This window comes from Lissotriton vulgaris, chromosome 7 (genome assembly GCF_964263255.1).
Source record: "Lissotriton vulgaris chromosome 7, aLisVul1.2, whole genome shotgun sequence".
NCBI lineage: Eukaryota > Metazoa > Chordata > Amphibia > Caudata > Salamandridae > Lissotriton > Lissotriton vulgaris.
The window spans coordinates 864056562-864079723 of NC_141695.1; the positions used below are offsets into that span (position 1 = coordinate 864056562).

At 48.1% G+C, this 23162-nt stretch overlaps 1 protein-coding gene and 1 pseudogene across 1 annotated transcript in view; both read right to left on the minus strand.

The window, feature by feature from the left end:
* Positions 1–12456: 12456 nt before the first annotated feature.
* Positions 12457–12971, minus strand: LOC147702581 (protein BTG2 pseudogene; annotated as a pseudogene).
* Positions 12972–15693: 2722 nt separating this feature from the next.
* SAP30L (SAP30 like) overlaps positions 15694–23162 on the minus strand; it is a 32442-nt gene continuing 24973 nt past the window's right edge. The window contains exon 4 of the mRNA XM_086931254.1: positions 15694–19239. Within this exon, the coding sequence (XP_086787380.1) occupies positions 19111–19239 (129 nt within the window). The 3' untranslated portion in view covers positions 15694–19110. The remainder of the gene's footprint in view (positions 19240–23162) is intronic.

The following is a 23162-nucleotide window of genomic DNA, read 5'->3' on the forward strand; positions in this document are numbered from 1 at the left end:
GGGGTGGCCATATTGATAGCAAGTTCCTTCAGGGGGGAGGTGCTGTACAAACTTGCAGAGCAAAAGGTGAGGCTGTTGGCGTACCGCCTTAGGCTGGGTGAGGTGACGTTCACTATTGGCTCTTTATACAGCCCGAACGACCACCAAGAGAGCTTTTTAGACTCGGCGCTGGTGGACGTGACTGCCTCCCTAGACAGATATGTTATCCTAGGGGGTGACTTAAACATGGTTTTTGACTTCACACTCGATAGGTCCGCGCAAAGACATCCGCAAACTGGGGAACTTTCACAGGCAGGAAAGGCCCGGCTCGCTGATCTGGACCTACACGACCTTTGGCGCACACTACAACCCACGAGTAGAGACTATTCTTACTATTCACATGCACACCGGACATATGCGCGGTTGGACCACCTGTTGGTCAGTGGACCGATGTGTGCCGCCGCTACGACGGCGGACATAGGGGTCCTCTCGTTGTCAGATCACGCGCCGGTTACGGGTACATTTGTGCTCCCACCGGTCTCCCCTGCCCGTGGTGTCTGGCGCCTTAGGGATACCCTCTTACATAAAAAGACTGTTGTGAAACACATTGAAGAGTGGATCCGGCAGTACCTCACACATAACGATGACTCAGATACCTCGCTAGCGACACAGTTGGCGGCGTTGAAGGCGGTCCTGAGAGGGGAGTTTATCTCTATCTCCTCGGCAGAGAATAGAGAGCGACAGCGCAAGAGGGAGGAGTTGACTTCTAAAGTTAGAGAGCTGGAGCATGTACATCGCCGTACGGGGGCCCCTAGGATATGGAAACAGTTGAAGGCTGCTAGAAAGCTCTTATCAGCGTTAGACATGGACAGAGCGGAATACGCGGCGCTCCGACTGAAGCACGCGTTTTACACGGGAGGGGATAGGTGTGGCAAACTCCTGGCAAATAGGCTGCGCGTGGCACATCAGCATAACCTAGTTAAAGAGCTGCTAGATTCTGATGGGGTGGCGGTCTCTGACGACGCAGCAGTAGCGGAGGTGTTCCGTAGGTTCTATGAGGACCTTTACACAGGGGAGCCCCCTTTGCCGCAGGATACAGCGGACTATCTGGAGTCGGTGGCCCTTCCGGCCCTGGATCCAGTGCAGGCGGAGTACCTGGAACGTAGTATTCACGTAGAGAAAGTAATAGCCGCGATCTCCAGGCTCAAACATGGGAAGGCCCCGGGCCCGGACGGTTACACGTCCTTGTTTTACAAGACCTTTTGCCCGGTTGTGGCACCTATCCTTGCTCGCTTGTTCAACTCCTTCTCTGCACCGGGAGCCATTCCGCCGGACCTGTTGAGAGCAACGGTCTCGGTAATTCCGAAACCGGGAAAGGATCGAGCTCTCTGCGGCTCGTACAGGCCAATAACTCTCTTGAATGTTGACCTTAAGCTATATACAGGGATTCTGGCGGCCAGGCTGGCTTTACATTTGCCGGGCCTGGTAGAGGCTGACCAGGCTGGATTTGTCCCAGGTCGACAAACAGTCGATAATACCAAGAGGGTGGTACACGTCTTGGAGAAGGCCTCGCGGATCCCGGGAGAAAGAATGTTGCTGGCGGTGGACGCGGAGAAAGCATTCGACCGGGTTCACTGGCCCTATCTTGAACAGGTGCTTCGGAAGATGGGTATCGGAGAGAAGTTCTGTTCGATGATCTTTAACTGTTATAAGTCCCCTTCGGCTACGGTTCGAGTTAATGGCTGCAGCTCCCGCAGCTTCGAGATAGAAAGGGGCACGAGACAAGGGTGCCCTCTTTCCCCGCTTCTCTTTGCCCTCTATATGGAGCCGTTTGCTCAGAGGATTCGCCAGAACCCGGATGCGATAGGGGTTAAGATGGAACGATATGTCCATACGGTTAGTCTCTATGCGGACGATGTTCTATTGACCCTGGATGACCCGAAGCGGGCCCTCCCGGCATGCATTCGGGAACTGGAAGATTTCTCGAAGGTGGCGGGCTTCAAGATGAACATGGGCAAGTCAGCGGCCCTGGATGTCCCTGACAGCGGATACAAGACGAGATCTGCAGAGGCTCTTTCCCATGCAGTGGTCGACATCCCAGGTGCCGTACCTGGGGATCTTGTTCGCACCGACGTTGCCGGCAATGGTGACGGCCAATTACGCATCTCTGGGCAGGAAAATCAAGGAAGAATTAGCCCGCTGGGGTAAAGGAATGTTGTCCTGGCTCGGCAGAATAGCTGCGGTCAAGATGACGATCTTGCCCCAGATCCTGTACCTCTTTCGGGCCTTGCCACTCCACCCGCCCGCGGGATGGATTAGACAATCGCAAGCAGATATTGCACGGTTCGTCTGGCAGGGTCGCAGGCCGAGAATGAAGAGGGTCCTATCCACACTGGCCCCGGAGGCGGGAGGCCTCGGCATCCCAGATCTCCGGAAATACTTTCAGGCTGCGCAGTTGCGCTACTTGGTAGAATGGAGCAGATGGGAATCTGATAAGCATTGGCTCTTTCAGGACCAGGCGGTGGCGGGGCGTCCCTTACAGGAGGTACCATTCTTGCGGCGGATCCACCGCCCTCCCAATCTATACGCTTCCTATGTCACGCGAGTCCCCCTGGGAGTATGGGACGCTGTTAATGAAGTTCATGACCTCACCACATTCCCCTCGCCTTTCACACCGATAGTGGAGAACCCTGATTTCTCCCCGGGTCTAGAACCGGGCGCGTTTACGCGCTGGAGAGCAGCTGGTTGCCGTGCTCTCTGCCAGATGTATGACTCGGAGGGAGTAGTTTCTTTTCAGCATCTGAAGCAAGAATTTCACCTGACTGAGGCAGAGAGGTTAAGATACATGCAGGTAAGGCATTGGGCGCTCCAGCCACAGGTACGAGACACTGCAGATCGCCAGATGAAGCCGTATGAGAAATGGTTAATAACTCGCACTTCTGACGCCAAGTTGATCACAGACCTCTACAAATTCCTGCAACCCCCCCCATTTCACTTTCATAACCCTGGCAGGGAACGTTGGAATAGAGAGCTGGGGAGGATGCTCAGTCATAAGGAATGGGATCAGATTGCATACCGAGCGAGACACTCAGCATACCACACAGGACTCACAGAAACATTCACAAAGGTGTCCACGTACTGGTATTATACCCCGGAGAGGCTCCATGAAATGAATAGGAATATTGGAAAGGAGTGTTGGAGGGAATGTGGACAGATAGGGATTCTCACGCATGTGCTTTGGGACTGCCCCCTGTTGAAGGAATACTGGAAGGAGATCATTGACGAGATAGACGCTCACTTTGAAAAAGAACTGCCACGCTTCCCGGCGTACGTTCTGTTGGGTCTCCCGAATGGGCTGATGTACCCACTGAAATCCCGTAGAGGTCGACAAATAGCGATTGCACTGGGATCGGCGATACAGAACATACTGATACATTGGCGCACAGCTACAGTCCCCTCCATCACGGGCTGGCTCCATAGACTTTGGCATGTCCTAGGCATGGAAAAACTATCGCTTATGGTAGCAGGGGACGTAGAGCAATTAGATGAGCTGTGGCAACCTTTCCATGCGCTCTTAACCACAGAATTTAGGGAACTTACCTGCCCAAGGTACCTTAGACTCCTGAGACTAACACCTCCTACAGATCCAACCAACTAAACAGTCATGAGAGGGGGACTCATGGGTGGGATGGGGCAGCAGAACGCGTCAATGCTTAAGCACTGGACGGGGGGAGGTGGGATGGGTGTTGGGGGGAGTTGGGGGAAGGGTTCAGGGGGGAGGGAGGGTTGGCTTCTTGCTTTTCTTTGCTTTAGCTCTTCAGCCTCACTGACAGTGGCGCACATGTTTAGCTTTTTCTCAATAGACTCTTATTTATGATTGCCACTGTACAATACCATGCTTTGATTACCTTCGCTCTGACCATTTACTTGTCTGTAATGTGCATAACCCCTCCCTCCTTGTCCCCTTCCCTCCTGTGTTTTGCCTTAATAAAAATGTTTTAAACCTAAAACAGTCCAAAAACACCAATGCAGAAATTCCACTGCCCACATTTTAAAGATCGTAGCCGCCAAATTCATGCCATCCCTCACATATGGTTCCGAGATGATGGCAACCCGGGACTCCACAGCGCTAAACCTCGTCCAATCTCGCCTCTTTAAAAACCATTTTTCAATCCTGCGCTATATTTCGCAATCTCAAATAAGTTTGGAATACGGTCTCACAAATCAGCTCCCGGCAAGACAAGGAGCCCTCGTCAAATACTACTGGCGAATGAGGGATGCAGAAGATCACTCCCTGGCTCATCTGTGCTGGCTGGAAGTAGAAAAACAGGCAGGACTTCCCAAGTCTATATATAAGTCCCTCAGGCAAGCGCTTCAATCATTAGCACTGGAAGAATCCTGGCTTGCACCCATGACTTACACTGCTTTTAAACTGCGAACTAACAATGCAACCAAACAATCGTCACTATTAATGGACAAAGCTGCAGTGGCAGGCAAAAGCCACGCCTGGATTGTTCTGCCATCATACATCCATATGAAGCCCCATCCATATTTGCAAGACAGCTTCAGGGACCATTACAAAAGGAAATTAAGCTTGTTAAGGTTGGGCTGCTTTGCGAGTAAAGATCTCACTCCCAAATGGCTACAGTCGGGGTCAACTTCCGACTTTGTAACAACGGCGCAAAGTCATTACTGCATCTAATATGTATATGCCCCGCACTTCAGAAACTAAGGAAAGTGCTTCTGCTACCACTCTTAAGAGTCGCCCAGGTGAGAACCTGCAGGGCGGCTGTCATCATATGCCTCAGCGGGACTTGGATAAAACTATCTTGCAACACTATAACATTTCTGGAGCATGCTGCTCAAGAGCTGGGAAACAAGGCAGCAACCAAAGAGAAGTCAGGATAACAGGCATGGACACAGCCGGCCATAGACTCACTTTTATTTTCCCAACGGACTCTCTTGTTTCCATCCCATAGCACTTCATTTTATGTCATAAAATTGTACCCTGATCCAACCCACTCTGCTTCCCCAAGTTTTACTTTCCCTCTTACACCCTTTTTGAAAAGTCTGTGTAATTTCATGTTACAAAAGTGTCCCCTGATCCTAATCATAACACCTTTCTAAGTTTTAATTTTTACCTTAGACCACCTTCCTGAAAAGCTTGTGCACTTTTATATTCTCTTTGCTTTTTTTTATTCTTTTTGTTTTATCTTGACCTGAAGTTGATTTTGTGTTTTAAAGATGTAAACATTGATCAAATGGTGGTAAGCCCCACCCTTTTATGATTTTTATTATAAATTAAATAAAAGTATTACTCTCTCACATCTCCAGCAACATACTTAGATTTTTTCACCACCCAATTGAAAAATGCACAGGTCTCTCTCATTGATGGCCAGCACCGACATACACTTTTAGACACACCTCCCACCACAAGTTCTAGAATTGCGAACTTCAGAGCTGGGGAGCTACGTTCGAATCTCTGCATCAGCTCAACATCCTGTGATTCCAGGCAAATCGCTTTGTCTCCCCGTGCCTACCACAAATGAATGTGTTCTTCTGTAATGTAAATTGTGCTCATGCCATGCTGTCGAGTTCGCGCTACATAATATTGCAAGGAAAAATAAAGTAGGGAAACTCGAGTTCACACACTACTGAACGCGCACTCTTAAGTGCATCAGCAGTGCACTGTGAATCAGAGCGTTTCACAGGCCTGTCACAGATAAGAAATGCTATCAAAACGAAATCCTACAAAACAATATACTACCGGCCGGCAGCAATTCATACCCGGACAACGTCGGGACGGGCTGCTAGTATTCAATAAAAACATTCCGGCCCACAAAGTGTCCCGTGTACCTTGCCCATCTTTAGCGCTAGAAAGGTGATCAGAGTATCTCCCTTGAGGCAACCGCTCCAAAGGCGCAGGGCTCTATTCTCCCGAGACCACTGCCACAGTAACGTGAAAAGCGCAAGCGGGCAGAAACCTGTTATACAAACAGACCACACCACCAGAGAGCAAAATCAAACGAGCCAATTAACCAGTGCACCCCCCACCCGCCCTCCCACCCCAGATTGCGCTAACAACCACCGAGTGTAGATCACAGACCACCACAAGATCGCCCATTGAAGACAATACACACTGAAGCGAACCAGCCACGTAATCTCTCCCTTGGCCCCGCACCTCCAGTGGGCCCCTGTGCCTAGGAGTACCAGCCCCTACGTGCTATCCCTCCCTTATCCGTCCCCAAGGGGATCAACAGCTCTCCCATGGGGTCCAGACACAGCCCTCTATAATCCGCCCACCTCTTCCATATTTTATAATGCTTCCGTGGGCAGCCACGGGCGACGTAAATGAGCTGTTCTAGCCCCATGTTAGAATCGAGACCATTCCTCCAGGCAGACAGTGGGGGGCCCCGGTCATTCTTCCAGCAACATGCGATATCACGTTTAGCCAGGGTAAGCCCCAAGAGCAACAGATGCCGTTTGTAGGCGTTGCCACCAATCCCCTCCATCACATGGAGAAGCGACAACTGCGGGGTGCGTGGGAGCGTCCATCCCAACACCTCTGACAAGCAGGGAAACACCTCCCGCCAGAAGCGGTCCAAGAAGGTGCAGGACCATACCGTGTGGAGAAAGGTGCCCTCCCCCATGCCACATCTAAGGCATTCTTGTGAAGGCGATCAGACCCGCCCGCCACAGCCTGGCCCTAGTAAAGTAGACCCGGTGTAAACATTTAAATTGAATGAGCCTCAAGCGCATGACTATTGCGGCCCCCCGCGGGGCCGCTAGGGCCTCCCTCCAATCCTCTTCCTCAAGAGCGCCTACGTCCTCCTCCCATTTCCCCCTCAGCTTAACCAGCTTTGAGGCACTATGGGTGACCAGGGACTTGTAGATCTTCGAAATCTTCTTCGTCTCTAAATCCCCCATGAAGACCTTGGCCTCCGGAAGGCTAAACTCCGGGAGCACTTCAAGGCCCTCCAAGCTAGGCGACAGGGCATGGCGCAGCTGTAGGTAGCGAAAGAATTGAGATAGAGGCATGCAAAATTCCCATTGCAGGTCCGTGAAGGACTTGAGCGTCCCATTCCGCACCACATCACCCAGGGTCGAGACCCCTATGGCATCCCAGTCCCGAAAACCTTGCAGGGTCGCCAGCTCCGGCAAACGCCCGTTATGCCACAGCGGGGTTTCCTCCGTCAGTTTATTCCACCACCCCATGCGCTTAAAGGACTGTCGGCAGATACTAAAAACCAGCTTTGTGGCTGACGGAAGATCCCTTCGCAGTGATGCCGAGTACAGTATCGTATGTAGGGTGTGTGGCTCCATCAAGAGCTGCCCCGGCGCGTACGCTGGATCCCCCATGTCCCCATACCTCTACTCATTCAAGATCAGGAGATAGGAAGCCTGGTAATAAGAGAGGATATCGGAGAACTGAGGTCGCCAGTCCTCCACAGTATGTGGACAGGAAGCACGTTCGGATTGCAACTCGGACCGCTTCCCCCCCCCCCCCAGGAACTGTCCCAGCACAGAGTTTATTTGTGAAAACCATCTAGGCACAATCGGGTAAGGGTGGTTCTGCAGCTGGTAGAGCTGCCGCGGGAGCGTGACCATTTTAAAAATTGCAGAGCGGCCATAGATCGTCAGTGTCATGTCCGATCACGCGCGCTCCCAGACCGGTGCCAAGTTTCTCTCCCAGGATACTACTTGCAGGTCCGTTAGGAACACCCCAAGGTACTTGAGCTCTCCGGCCGCCCTCTGCAGCGTAGAGGCCCATGGCCCCACTGTCCCGGGATCTCCCAGTATCCACAAAGTGGGCTTCCGGGGGTTCATATATAGCCCAGAGGACTCGCCGAAGATTCTCATAACCTCCAGAATACTCGGTCCGAGTTAGTAAAAAAAAACAGGACGTCGTCCGCGTATAACGCAATTCTATCTGAGGCTCCCGGAGCCAACTCAAATCCCTTCAATTGCGCGTCCATACGCACCCATGCCCCCAAAGGCTCCATAGCCAAGGCGAACCGGTACGGGAACAGGGGGCAACCCTGCCTCGTACCACGCTGCACCGAGTAGCGGGGGGAGACTGTCCCGGTCACCCTCACGGACGCTCTCAGCTCAGTGTAAAGGAGGAAGATATAGGATAAGAAACGGGGGCCAAGATGGAGTCTGCGCAGCAGGGCAAAAAGGTAGACCCAGCTAAGAGAGTTGAACGCTTTGCCGATGTCTGCTTGAAGAAAGGCCGCTGGGGTCCCCGACCTCCGAATGGCTGCCAGCGCCACATGCGCCCGCCGGATGTTGTGCCGCGTCGCTCGCTGAAGCATGAAGCCTGCCTGGTCCGGGTGTACCAGGTCCGATATATGCGGCTGGAGACGATTAGCCGGTGCTTTAGCCAGTACCTTGACCTCTACATTTAAGAGCGAAATTGGACGGTTTGAGGCATGTTGCTCCGGGGGCCTGCCCGGCTTCTGAAACACCACCACTTCCGAGTGTCGCCAGTCCGGAGGAAGCCTACCTGCCTCCCTGGACTGCTCCACCACCGCACGCGATAATGTGAGGCCAGCTGGAGATGATAACGCTTAAAGAATTCGCTCTGACTCGGAAACATGTTAGGGCCTGGTGCCTTCCCAGAATTGAGCTCCCCCAGGGCCCCAGCTAATTCCTCATCTGTTAGCGGTAGATCCCATTGCTGCCGCGTCTCATCCGACAACGCCTTCGGCGGGAGGTCCTCAATTAATCTCTCCACCCACTCCGCCGCCAGGCACTCCCGTGGGGCATAGAGGTCGGCATAGTACTCCGCAAAGCTATCAGCTATGGACTGGGGGTCCAACAGTGGTGCTCCGTCCCCGTCCGTTATTCCCGGAAGGACCTGGGGGCGGAGGGTCCCCTAGCAGAGCCTGTGCAGCATTTTGCTTGATTTGTTGCCCCACTGGCAGACTCTGCTATGTGTCGCCAGCCACGCCTGTCTCGCCTCCTCTAATAGAAGAGAGGCATAAGACTGCTGCGCTTGTAACAGGCATCACTCCCCCACTAGCCTCCCTACTCTGACGCTCCAGTCCCTCCACCTCCGCCTGAACCAAGGCACCCTGTCGCCGTTTACGCGCCGCAGCGCACCAAGCTATATCTGCCCCCCCACCCCCCCGGAGGGTGGGCATCATCGCCTCCCAAAGTGTCGTCGCGTCAGAGACGGAGCCCAGGTTAATAGTCAGATAGTCTGCGATCGCCTCACTCATATGTGTATCATACTCCGCATCCTGTAATTGCCACACCACAGTTCTATGAACACTGAGGAATGATCCGATAACCCCCTAGGGTGAAAACCAGCCGACACCACCCTCGGGACTATCCCCCTAGGAACAAACACATAATCAATCCTGGAAAAGGATGCACATACTGCCGACACATATGTGTACTCCCTCTTGGTGCCATGGGGAAGCCTCCATGTGTCCACCCAATCCAGGCTAGAAACCAATGTGTGTAACTTCATAGGCTGGGAAGCCACCTGGGCCCACCCGCCCTGGACCTGTCCATACCAGGGTCAATGGCATCATTCTAATCCCCTCCCACCACCCAGCAAACGCTCCACCAGGGACCACTGCAAGGAGGGGGGGGCATACACACATCCCATCACTACTGGCTCCGCTCCTATCATACCACGAACAAAGACATAACGCCACTGTCCATCCAGCCACTGTTGAGCATGCACATATGGAACCCTGCGATGAATAAGAATAGCCACGCCCCTGGACCCTTGCGTGAAGTTGGCATGAAACACCTGCTGATAACCATAACGCTGTAAGCACAGCACCTTGGAGCCCATCAGGTGGGTTTCCTGCAGAAGGAGAACGTCCGCCCCCACCCTCTTGGCCTGGCGCAGGACTGCCCCTCGCTTAATTTTGTCTAGAAGACCACGGACATTCCAGCTCACCACACGAATGGATCCCAGGGATCCAAGGCCCGTCGTCAACCAGTTAGCCATCCAAGTAGGCGCTGATTGCTAACCCCAGCAAGTATTCTGTGTTGTGTGTGAGTAAAGCATGTAGTATTCGGTGTGAAAGCGCAACCTAACCCCATAACCAAACCTCCCCAACCCCCATCAAACCCCCCACCCCATACCTCATAAAAGACTGAAGTACCTGTCGTGGTTGGATTGGAGCCGAGACCCCAACTTGGTACCTGGGCCTCTCCCACCAATGGATCCCTAACTTACCACCCATAGCAGGTCAACCCGCTATCCACAGGTGTGAGAACTGTAGGGTTCGAGCTCACACAGTGGCTCCCTCGACATTACAAGAAGCATTATTGCAAAAGGTCTAATCATGAGGGTTCTCCAGTGCGATCCCTGCCAGCCGGGACTGAGGATCCTGCCTTATGTGACCGGAGCACAGCGTCTCCCCCTGCCCGTGAGCTGCAGGATAGTGAGCGTCTCCGGGAGCGGGACCTCCGAGAGCACCGCCGGCGCTGTCTCTGCGAGACCCGCTGTGCCCCTTCGCTCATAGATTAATCAGAATTCCGGCCTGGTGGGGAATGAGCCCTTACACGCACCGTTTTGTACGACCATTTGAAAATTTCCTCCGGAGAATCAATGAAAAATGTACGGGACTCAAACACTAATCGGAGGCGCGCCGGAAACAACAGAGCATATTGGAGCTTAAGTTCCCTCTGCCGGGCCTTGGCAGCCTGGAACGACTGGTGCTGCTGCTGCACCATGCGTGTGTAGTCCGGGAACACCATGATCCGGTGATTTTCAAACATCAGGGGTTCTTTGTCTCTGGCCTGCTTCAGGGTGACATCACGATCAAAATAGTTCAGCAGCTTTGCGATAACCGGACGAGGACGGGCCCCGGCCGGCAGCTTCTGCATGAGCGCCCTGTGTGCCCACTCGATGACAAAGCAGCGGGAGAGAGCATCAGGAGGCAGCCAGCCCTCGAGCCACTGAGTGAGGAACCTCTCCATGCCACCAGACTCACAGCCTTCCAGGAAGCCCACAAAGCACAGATTGTTTCGCCGGGCCCGTCCTTCCGCATCTTCCACTCGCAGTGCCAAGCCTTTCTGGATACTCTCCAATTTCGCCACCTTCTGCTTCAGGACGACAATATTGTCTTCTACCCGAGACACGCTTTTCCACCTCTGCTATACAGGACACCGCATTCCGCAAATCTTGCCGCAACAGCATTACGTCCGGCCCAACCGCACCAATCTTGGCGTCCAGCATGTCCCTGGATTGGGTGATTGCGGCCAACAGCGTCGCGTTATCTGGCGGGGCCTCCTGCGAGTGTCCAGCAGTGCCACTCGCCTCCCCCGGGCCCGTAAACATATTGATTGGCCTGTGTGTAGTAGGACCACTGCCCCCCTTGCCCCTCGTCATGGCTGGCGCCGGACTTCTCACAACCACCACCTCCAAGGACGCAGCCAACCACACCGCCGCGAGGGGCCTCCACCGGCTACTCAACCACTCACGTCTTCAGGTGGGACGCCCTAGGAATGAGGCCTGCAAGCTTCGGAGCCGATCCCGTGGAACAGAGACAGTCGTGGGGGAGGCCGGGTACATTTACAGAAGGACGCATTCATTTTTTTCGCTGCACTATTAAATTGGCGTAGCTGCACAAGAAATGTGTTATGCAGAGGGGAAATTTCGGTTGTAGAGTCCCAAAATGCGCCTTCTAATCCAAGCTCATGTCCTCACTTTACCAACGTGGTGTAATCTGGGCAATCTCTTTACCTAATTATCCAGTGTCCTTTAGTTAGCAATTAAGCAAGCCTGGCAGCTCAAGAAAGAAACTGTAGCGCTGTGGCAGCTTAAAAGAAATGCGCACAATGGGCTGAATTATACCCACTAAAATACTAGGCACTGGCCAATTGAGCATTTTCTCACACAAATGGGAAAGATATCGCCCATTTGTGCATTTGTGAAGGCAACTGCCCAATATGGCAATTCTGTGTCACACATCTAGTGTGAAAGGGAGTTTTAATCTGCTCTCTGCACAGCAATGGAAATGGCAATTCTGTGTCACACATCTAGTGTGAAAGGGATATGTTGTCAACAGCACAAAACGGGGGAGGGGGGGGGGGCACTGGGGTGGCAGGGGCAAAGTGAATTTGAAATGCAAGGCCGAAAGTGATATATATGAATATTCAAAACCCCACAAAACAGGCAGCGTAGTGCTGGGAGGATTTGGTAAAAGGTCACAAGCCGTAGTAAACAGGCAGTGACTGGGTCCCAATAATAGGGACTCAGTGAGTTCTTGATCAGGCCAGGCTTGAAACCCGATAATCTTTTAATCTTTGAAGAGCAATATCCACCCTGCTACGTCGCCCCTCCCTTACATTAACCAAACGCATCAGGTTACTTTAGCTTTAGGGTATACAGACTCCCGCTCCCCCCCCCACTTGCTTTTGGTTGTTGCTCTATTTCAGTTACTTCCTCTTTAGAATATAGGTGACGGCCCCACTTCACCCCCTGGCATGCATACAACCATGGAGGCGTTAGCTAGCTGCAGTCTACATGTAGCTTTTGGACATGCTTTTGCACCCCATCATCATCATCTTACAGGTCGGCAGTAACGGTAAGGTAGGTAGAAGGGGGTTGGTGGGGGACAGGGGGTAGGGTTGCTGCCTCAAAGCACACAAATGGAACCGTCCTACCCGAACCAAGACAGAGGCAGCAGCGTGAAGAGCTGATGGCTCGTAAGGCCGATCAGACTCCCCACCTTACTGTGTTTGATGCAAATGCAGCGGTACCCGGATCCTTTGGCGGGCTTCTCTGGAAGTGGAAACCAGTGATCATGTTTATAGTGGTCTGCTAGCGCCTTGCCCACCGCCCCTTCAAGACCCCGCAGTCTGCTCTCGCTCACTCAACCCCGAAGCAACGAGGATAGGAAGCCGGCGGCAGCACTGATCTCTGGGTGCCCATGGGACAGCAGGACTAGGTAGTGGCGGCGGCAGTGTCCTGCGTCATAACGGGGCCTCGTGTAAAGAAGGGTGGGGGGGCGGAATGTCATCTGATTTTCGGATCCCCTGGATGGTTAGGGACGCTTGATAGTGCCACAGTGTGTGGAGTAAGTTGAAGTTAGCGTGGCTGTGGAAAAGGGACAGTGACTGACTGTTCTCTTGTACAGTGGGATACGGTTCCCAGCTAATTCGGTCTGCAGCTTGTTATCAATACTCTGTTGAACCCTGTCGCGTTCTAATCTAGGACCCTGATCAACCCTATGACCTTATGCCCCTATACGGCTATAATCCATTTACTCCCATATAATGGCATAAACGTTCAAATGTGAAATCTCAGAATCTCGTCTCTGACCACACACGTTCAGAGCCACATTCCTATGCAGCTTCCTCTGCAGCTCATTACACAGCAGAAGCCACAGTCTAAGATTCCTAGATTAACACTCCGAGTTCTTCAACAAGATAAAAACTCAGCAACCTGGGAAAGCCCCGCTTGCTATGTTTTGATTAGTAATAGAACTCTAATGAGCACTGAGAGACGATCACTTCCTAGTGACATCTTTATTGACGTCTTACTTCCAAAAACTTACGTCAAACAAGGCACCTTTCAGGTATAAATATTACCAACGTTCCCTTAAGCAAATGCTAGCTGCCTCGTAGACATCGCTGCCTTTATCGCTGCTGGTGCTATCGCTGCGAACGAGCGAACGATGGTGTGGTGAACACAGGAGCTGAACAGCCGTCCCCTGCAAGAGCCCAGCAGATGCAACCAGCCCACGGACGCTGCCCCACCTCCTCCTCTTTGACGCGCTGAGAAAGACGCTCTCTTTTCTCCTGCCGAGAAAATCCAGCTCCGGCGTTTCCAGCCTACTCTTGCGAGTGACTGGGATATCGAGTCCCTGGAAGGAGATACCAGACCTCCAACATTCTATTTCAGAGGTATGGTGTTGACTAAACCCTTAGAGAGAATTCTTGAAGCAAACCTTGGCAAAACCAACTTAACTTAAGCTACTTACTTACTCCCTTCCACGTGTTAGGCTTAGGTCAGGTACACTGGGGTAGGCGTAGTTAGAAGCACCAGTTGAGTACGTTAGCCTAATGTATATATGAATGTATATATGTTTTATTCATTTTAAACCATTGTATGGCTAAGAAACCATATCAATGCTTTTACAGTATTACTTTGCAATACTCATTTTACTCTACGCACTTTTTATAATAACTAGTCTTGCAATTGTGGCAATACATTTCTCTTGTATGAGAAGAAAGACTGTTCAATAAATAATACCTTTTATTGAAAACGCCAGTCTCTCTATTCTCTACATATTGTGAAAGTAATCTGCACAACAACTGACTGAGTAAAATAACTGTCTATTGTTTCACACGACTCTAGAGATTGACTCTTATCTGAGGAGCAAAGTTGTCATGTTGCACGGTTGTTGGAACACTGAATCCCTTCTTGGCTGTGCCAGGGAAGCTGATCACTTCCTATTCAGTCAAGAAAGTTTCCAGTGACCTCTGAACTAGTTGGTAACAAACTCAATTAAGTCTAGCATAGTCAGTAGAGGCCTGGAAGATCCGCACTTCTACGTCGATACTACTGTTTATGTTATTCCAATGCGCAGGGCCTATTGGGAAAATAGGAACTACACTACAGCCCTATCAATCGGCAGTCTCTCCGAGGCCCACATACAGGTCCTTAATCGGGCCGGGTCAAGTTACCTCTTATTTCGGATCCCCCGTACTGCGGCGCCGCTTTACTGGGCCCTCTGCTTCAGCGCCCTAACGTTTTATGCTGTCTCACGCTCCAATAGCAGCGATGAGAGCCAGCGCTTTCTGGAACCATAAGGACACGCCTTATACGCGGTCTCTCACAGCAGGCGTGCGCACCAGTTCTATTCTAATTACAGAGCGATCTGCAAGTTGAGCAAAATATAACCCTTTTGAACACTCTACAAATGCTATGGCGGGCATTATGGCAGTGCTTATTTTACCTTAATGTATTGCCTTGCGGCGGCCACAAACTCCTACTTGCTGAGACTGGGTGACGTTTTCATTCCCTAAACCAATCACTGTCTAGAGGCCAGTTATGGGATGCTAGCCAATCTGAAGCCTCCAAAGGCTTCCGGGACGCTTACTGATTGGCTGTGAGCCCCAGAGTGCCCACAGCCTGTCTTATTTATGTGATTTAATGTCTACTTGTCCGTCGGACGAAATAGACATTAAATCTTCTTGCCCACCGATAAAAACAACTTGATTTGGTCGTCGAGCGATATGATTCCCCCACCCCTGTCTTCCGTTTCTTTGCATTATTTCCCCAATAACTCCTGCATCATCCTGATCAGAGCCACTGTCCTCCAAATCAATATACTTTTTCCCCTTTGCCTAGACGATAAATTATGATCTCTGCACATTTCTTCTTCTACAGTATCTTCGTTTATGCTCTGTAACAATCTCTCGGTCTGAGCCACTGCCGTCTGTCGATTTACCTCGCCACTTCCTGTTGGCTCAGAGTACTTCACCTTCCTTTAACCTGGTCAACTCAAACACCAATATATGTTCACTCACAGGTCTGAACTCCTCACTACTACCATTGTAACCTGCTTACGCCCACCTCCAAACCCCTACGTTTGATGGGAATTTTGCTTCAGATGCCAAATTTGAGGCTCAGATTTCAAGTAAACCATCTCCACTTAAATGGGCGGTTGGCACTAAATTGGTTACCAATCTACAGCAAGTCCAGAAAGAAAACAAACACACACACAAAACAACATCCCAATCCAAAATGAAGTGTTGCCTTTATTACAAAACATACATTTCCAATACAACATTTGGCTCAACATTATGATGAACTGAGTTTACGGTCTGGAGAAGGGCAGCAATGGAAGAGACAATCCCAACATTAGGAAGACATTTCACAAGAAATGAGCAACGGAACAAGTTTAGACATTTAAAAACTACAAGTTATCCACAACAGTATTTAACAAAAACATCACACGATACAAACAAGGAGGTTTCCGATTTTTAAAATAAGGCCTACTGAATCAATACCATTCAATTCACATGTAAATCAGAGACAGAGTAACAGTAACAAAAAAAGAAAGGGTAAGGCATGATGAAGCAGAGCTGTAAAACTTGAGAGAAGATAGCACACACTGCTCCAAACTAGTTGTAGAACAGTGTTCAGCAGCCAACACACTATCAGCAGAACCAGTCCTATATAACTCCAAGAACCATCAAACCCAGGACAAAATGTGATATAAGGTAGGGAAACTTGTATAAGACTGAAGCATTTCAATACATGGCCTATAGTTGGAATGCTTGTCTGTGTGGGTCTCACAAATAGACTGGGCCTAGACTCATTCAAGGTAGAATTACTTTGTAAATTATTAGGTATTTGCTTTTGGAGGGAGAAAGCACTTTACAGATTGCTTGTTATGTTTGCAAAAATATTTTCGGTAATTAAAATCATTTGACATCGAATAAAAACAGTCATGCTCATTTATACACAAAGTACTCCAACAGTGAGGACTGAAAGAATGCTGTGATGGGCAGCTCTATTTCATCTACTGACCAAAGCAGACCTACCTCCTCTCCTATGGATAATGGCACTAGAATTACATGGGTCAACAGTTTGGGGCAACAATCAAGTGATCCTTTCAACAACTACGTTCACAGAACACCAAGCTTTCACAATCCAATGTGAATCGAGGTGTTGGTCTCAGTGCTATTGCCTGGAGGTAGGCATCCATTTCACTGGAGCCTATGCTTCAGTGGTAAATACTGAAAATAGTCTGTTTACTTTCAGGACATGGGTTAGGCACACTGGCGGAGCAAGATCTGGCATTTGCAAAGGAGAGTTTAGCACTTGCAGGAAAACGTCATTGGCACTTGCAGTAGGGTGTGTGAGTAAGCATGAAATGCTTCATAAACCAGCACTCAAAGACCAGCAGTCTCCAAAAGAAGAAAGCACCATACATAGGCAAACGTCATGCTCATTAAACTGCAATGTAAAGCATATTGAACTGTAAAATGTTTATTAACCAGGAAGAAGGCAGTCTATTAGACTCCACTCTTCTCCTACTCTCACACGTGCTGTGTTAATCAGCTTTCTGTGCTGCCAAGAATGTGAGTTACAGCTTATTCTGTCATCTGTATAACTCAGAAAACATTCATTCTGTGGGTCAAAAGCATTAACTGCAATGTTTCGGACCAGACAGAGCAGCAGGACCAGGTCTGAAGGACAAATGGCATGTCTACAGCCTCACGGCCTCTAAGCGCATAGAGAAAGTCACACGAAGAAAGACAAGCAAACAGGAGGCCAAAGGTACCTGAAATTTCCAGAAAGCCTAAAAAGCTTAGCCACAACTAGACTAATTAAATGAAAAAAAGCCTGGGTGACAGGTATTTTTGAATGAAGATTTTGCGAATTCGTTTTTTTTAGGAATATTTGTAGTGCTACTAGTTCAGTGGCCGTAGCAAGCTTTCAATTTGCTACTAAACTCTGTAGTGACTATTGTGGTTCCCAAAAAGGACAGCAGAAGGGAAAGAATATCAAGCCAGATTAAACAAAGTGCCATCTAACAGAACTCAAATTTTCAGCAACAGCCCAACCTTCTAAGCCAAATAGCATGCTAATCCTAGAGTCAGTTACCCCTCATGCAAAAAAATAGTGCTTTAAAAATACTAGTACAAGTGCTTTACAGTCAGATCTTCCACTCATTAAACAAGGATACTTCCCCGTGTCATGCAAAGAACCAAGCACCAGGAATACAGCCTTCTGCACAGTCAGTACACATAGAATTATGTATGAAACCCAAGGACTTCCGCACTTCATGCACATAATTATGCTCCAAACATAGCGTAGTGTACTCTTCGTGCCACGACTACTGCTCTAAAACAAAAGCCTTCCAAGCACATCCAAGAAAGAGAATGGTTCATTAAAATCCAGGTCCTTCCACATTTCTAGTAAATAGGTCCCTCATACGTGGTAAATAGACTAGTGGTGGGAACATAGGAATTGTCTACGTTTATAGAGAAAGAAAGCACTCCATGTCTTCCATATTACATGCAAGAAGCTCTTCAAACCCATGTAAGACCACAGCTTGAGTAACCAAATGCTTTAATTCGAACTGTGAAATGGGCCGACGCACATGCTAAAAAGCATCTTTTATTAAACACATTTTCTGGACTAAACCGTCAAGATCATTTGGCTATAGAATCATGGTATTAGATTGCTTCCATGATGAGAAGAAGGCACAAGCCTGCTTAGGTCAGCTAGGTATCCACAGTGAATGAGGCAACTTTGAGAAATAAATAAGTAACCTCATCCAAACAGGCAAATATATACAAAAGATGACAAACATCTGCCCATATTGCCCCCCCCCCCACACTATTAATATACAAGTTGTAGAGGTCTTCAAGGTAGGGCTCTTATCTTGGTAGTACAAAGGGGCCTTGCCCCAACAGTCAGCAGTTCTTATAGCGTGCTGTAGATCCTACCCCATAACAAACTCAGACTCAAGTTCCACAGACCTCAAAACATTGGCCACTGTAGACCAGGAGCGTACATTCTTCCTGTAAAGCCCATTTTATTTTTAAATTGTTATTGTCCTCTAAAATGCAGGCCAACTTTAAAGAGTTATTCAACATGTCCAAGCCTCTCTGGAAGGTTTCCACATAGCCACACACTTGGCTCCTCCAACTGACCCAGCATGGAAAGTTCATCATTCTCATGTAGGTGTCACAAACCATAGAGGGGTGCTGGTGAAGTTCCATGTGATGTCAAGCCGCTCCTTGTATGGAGTCAGATAATTTCCTTGGATCAAGTAAGTTGATAATCTGCTCCTTCTTTCAGCATCAAGAACTATAACACTTTCTCAGGTCCAGGAATTCCAGCATAACCTGACCCCTCACCATCCTATAAACACCTACACGCTCAGTAAAAGAATCCACAGTTTCCTGACAGCGCAATATACTGCAATGCTCCCTCCCCAGAAACAAGCTGCCCATACAGGGTCCAAAAGAAGCAGCTCACCCAACAAGATCAAGGGGGAGACAATATACTCCTCCCCACAAAAATAAAATCCAGAAGCCACCATCACCAGGATGGTCTTGGAGTCAATTGCCCTCAACAAGGTCCAGGAGAAAGAATCCCCACAAAGCACCTTTCTCTGCTGTCTCCAGAAGTCCTCAATCCAGTGGTTTGCTGCTGTCCGATTTCAGGTCCATGCGACTTTTGTTGCTTTTCACCATGTAGATGAAATATGCCAGGGTCTCCTTCTCATTCACCGGAATGTTACGGAAGTGACGGCTGACAGTCTGCAAGGAAGGATGAAAAGAAACAGTCTTGGAAAATTTCAGATTCAGTTGGGACTCCTGGGAGGCAGAGCAGCAGGATTGGGCAGTCTAGCAATGCGTGATTCGGTTTCACACACCTACTATTGGGACAAATATATATGTATTTTTTAATGGATTGAAGTGGAATTAAATAAACATTTGAATTACCTTTGTGGTCACACATACCTGTCTTTTGGGAGTCTCTGACCAGTGCCGCCGTATAAGCGGTCTCTGGGAGAGACAGTGGGAGAGATATACATATTTATTTCATTTGAAGGAGCAGTGAATACGGTGAATATAAAGCTATGTTTGGGCAAGGGGAAATATGTTAAACTTCTTAATGCAGGAATGGAGATAAAAATGTTTCAGCCGTCACCTCCCTTCCCAAAAGAGAGAGATTATATTATAGATATATATATACATCTTTTTTATCTAGCTATATCATATTTGAAAGGGTATTGTCTTGACTTATACTGGTTAGTCCTTGGTGTCTGGACAAAGCTGCACCTCTCTGATGTGTCTATCTCGAGTGAAACAAATGTGTCAGGGGTTGACTTTATTCATGCCATGTTGAATTGGATGGTATTTTACCAATCCAAAGCTGCAATGCTGTGCCTGGAGTAGTAAAAGGCTTTTGCCATTTTTTAGCTCAGCGTGGATGGCACTGTGCTAATACTACGCTTGAAAAATCTGCTAGAAAACAGACATCTGAGGTGAGAAGAGTTACAGTGTTGCTTGTTTTGTAGGGTGCTCCATGTAAAGGAGCTGCTCGCCACCAAAATGTAGGAGCTACCCAGAGTTCCTTGCTTCCTGTTTTGCATAATATATTATATATCACCACTGGGTAGTTCTAGTTAGGTCAGCAGTTCCATAGGATTTGCCCAGTTTTACTATTCTCCACCAAACTTTCCAAAAAGGTGCTACTTTCTGACTAGTTTATGCATGGAAAGTTTCAAGGTGATCAGTCAAGCGCGGGACAACAAAAAAAAGAGGGGTTCCAAAAAGCAAAATCCCCATGCATTTTCAATAGACTTCTTTAGACCCGGTTACATCAAAAACTGCTAAATGGAACTATGCCAAATTTGGCAGAAAGCTAGATCTGACTAGTTTATGCATGGAAAGTTTCAAGGTGATCAGTCAAGCGCGGGACAAAAAAAAAAAAAAAAGAGGGGTTCCAAAAAGCAAAATCCCCATGCATTTTCAATAGACTTCTTTAGACAGGGTTACATCAAAAACTGCTAAATGGAATTATGCCAAATTTGGCAGAAAGCTAGATCTTGGTCTGCAGATGGTGCTTTTTGTGATTTGGTGTAATTCAGTTCAGTAATTTCTGAAAAATTACAGTTTAAAAAAAATATAGATCTATGGACCGCTGGTGTCCAGATATGCTTTGAGTGACCAATTCAAAGGGGACCATTCAATCCTGATTGGTTAGGTTCAAACCCAATAATATGTTTTGGCTGCCATTACAAGACTAAGGGCCTTGGTCTTGGTGTACTGTAAATGATTAAACATAAAATAAATGTAAGTGGGCAGGGTGTGCACAAGCAGACCCCAAAAGGGATGTGGGGTGGGGGATCCCAATGGGGCCCCCTACCCCCTTTGTTGGCTGGCCACAAGATGGATAACATGGGTTGGCAACCATTACAGCACTCTGAGACATGGTCCCGATGAAATTCATTGTAGCAAATGGCAGGTTTTGAGGGTCACAAAAAGGAGCGCATAATAAAGAGTGATAACAGATTTCAGTTACAATGCAAATCATTTGCTGGTGATACCACACTAATTTGAGGAATTGTGGTGTGTTCTAAGGTGATTTTATCCTATGAAAAATGCGGACCCTCTACTGGCATTTCATTAATCATGTTAGAGAGAAAACTGTTTTCTCATGAAGGTCATGGTAGGAGCTCCAAAAAGTAAAACAAGAGCATATTTTCTGTAAATTCACACTTATCTTTCTTAGTCATGTGAGAATAAAGTCTGGCATGCTTAGTAAAACATTTACATCCAACAGGAGCAACCTCTCAGCTCATTCCCCAGTTTTCGACTGCAGCCTCCAAGGGTGTTCTAAAGAACAACTAGGGCGACAATAGTCTTACTTATAACAAGTGTGCACTCCTGAAGCAATCCTGATTGAATCAAACAGGTAAAACGTAAAAAAACGTAATTCAGAAAGGAACAAAATAAGTGGGTTCATTTTGTCATAGAAATGATGGTTAGTGGTGCAGAAAGCAAAATTAAGATACATATTAAATCAGTTCTTAAATATCTTCCTCTTCGACTTAATGAAAACATTCTGACATGTGCACAGAAATATGCACTTTCAACACCAGCAGCAGACTGCCAGCCAACTCCCTGGTGATCAGCAGCTTTACAACAGTGTTTTAATGAGCAAATACAGTGCTAACATTCTGAATGTATGCCTAAAGTGTGATCTGAAAGCCATCTTGATGGAATTGAAGTAGAAAACTGAAAGCATTTTCCACTGAGAATGCTGCAGTAAATAAGGAAACCTGGGAGCTTCATAAGGAAAAGCTTTCCCAAACTTCCCTCGAGAAAAAGAAAAAAAAGAGTCCAAATGTAGACCAAGTATCACCCCAAATGAAGCCCAGTATAGTCCAATGACAGAAGAGTGCAAAATGCGTTTTTTTTTGGTTGCAGTTTTATTTAGCCATACATGCCAAACCCAATTCAGGTGGGAGACTCCCGTTTTTAAAGCCGAAATGTCTTTATTTTGGTCGTCTCCCTCCTGAAATTGCCTCTGCTTCAATAAACGTCATTGGGGAAAATGCATTCTCTAGATAATGTTTTTTAAATATCCTACTTTTCTCTTCTAAAACGTTGGCAAATATGTATAGTACAGACTTGACCCGAAGGTACTGAAGTGCTTATGTGAGCATCAGTTACATTCATTTTGGTTTTAGCCATGATGAGTTTAAGCGATGTGCCCAGAATCACAGGATGTTGTGCTGATGTCAAAACTCGAACCTGGTTCACCAGTTGCAAAGTCAGCAGCTCTGGCCGTAACGACAGATCCTCTCCTCTAAATGTAACAGATAATCAAGTGATCAACTGGATATAAAACAATTCTAATTTGAAAGCCCTTCAGAATTCAGAAAATGTGTCCTCATTTTAGTTTTAAGTGCACTAACAATCATTTCTTTGGGAAAAATACCCCCTCATTTCAATAATTTCTAAAGGAAATGCTTTGGGTATTACAGTTTTGATTACATCAAGATGACTTCAGGCATGCAACACATTTGCAAGAAATATAGAATGTTAGAAATCTGTTTATTCATTAGAACACTTTGGTGAGGAAGAGGTCTGGGGCGTGGTGGGTAGGAAGAGGTCTGGGGCGTGGACAATTGAGGGCAGGGATAGAAGGGTACAGCAGGGAAGGGGCAACAAACCAGCCACGCAGGACAGGCAGTGGCAATACATCAGGCCACAAGGGAGAGGCAGTGGCAGTACAACCATACATGCCAACATACCCGATTCAGGAAGGAGACTCCTGATGTTTTTAATCACAAAAGGGCTTTACTTTAGCAGTCTCTCGCATAAAATCTCTTTTTTTTCCAAAGGAAAAAACCTCAAGTAACTATAACTTGTACCCTAAAGTAACTATAACTTGTGCCCGCACCATGCACTGCTTTTTACCCTTGCACATTAAATCACTTATTAAATTCATTCACTACATTTAGAATATCCCTAATCGCATCTCCAAAGTTATCATTGTTGACAATACTGTGCATGGCAGGGGTGCGAATTATAGTTACTTAACGGTACAAGTTACGGTTACTTGAGATTACTATAACAGGTGAATTTCAGGGGTTTTGTTAGCTGAAAATGTCATATAAAACATAACATTTGAAACTAACTAGAACATCCCTAGATCTATTTTTTCA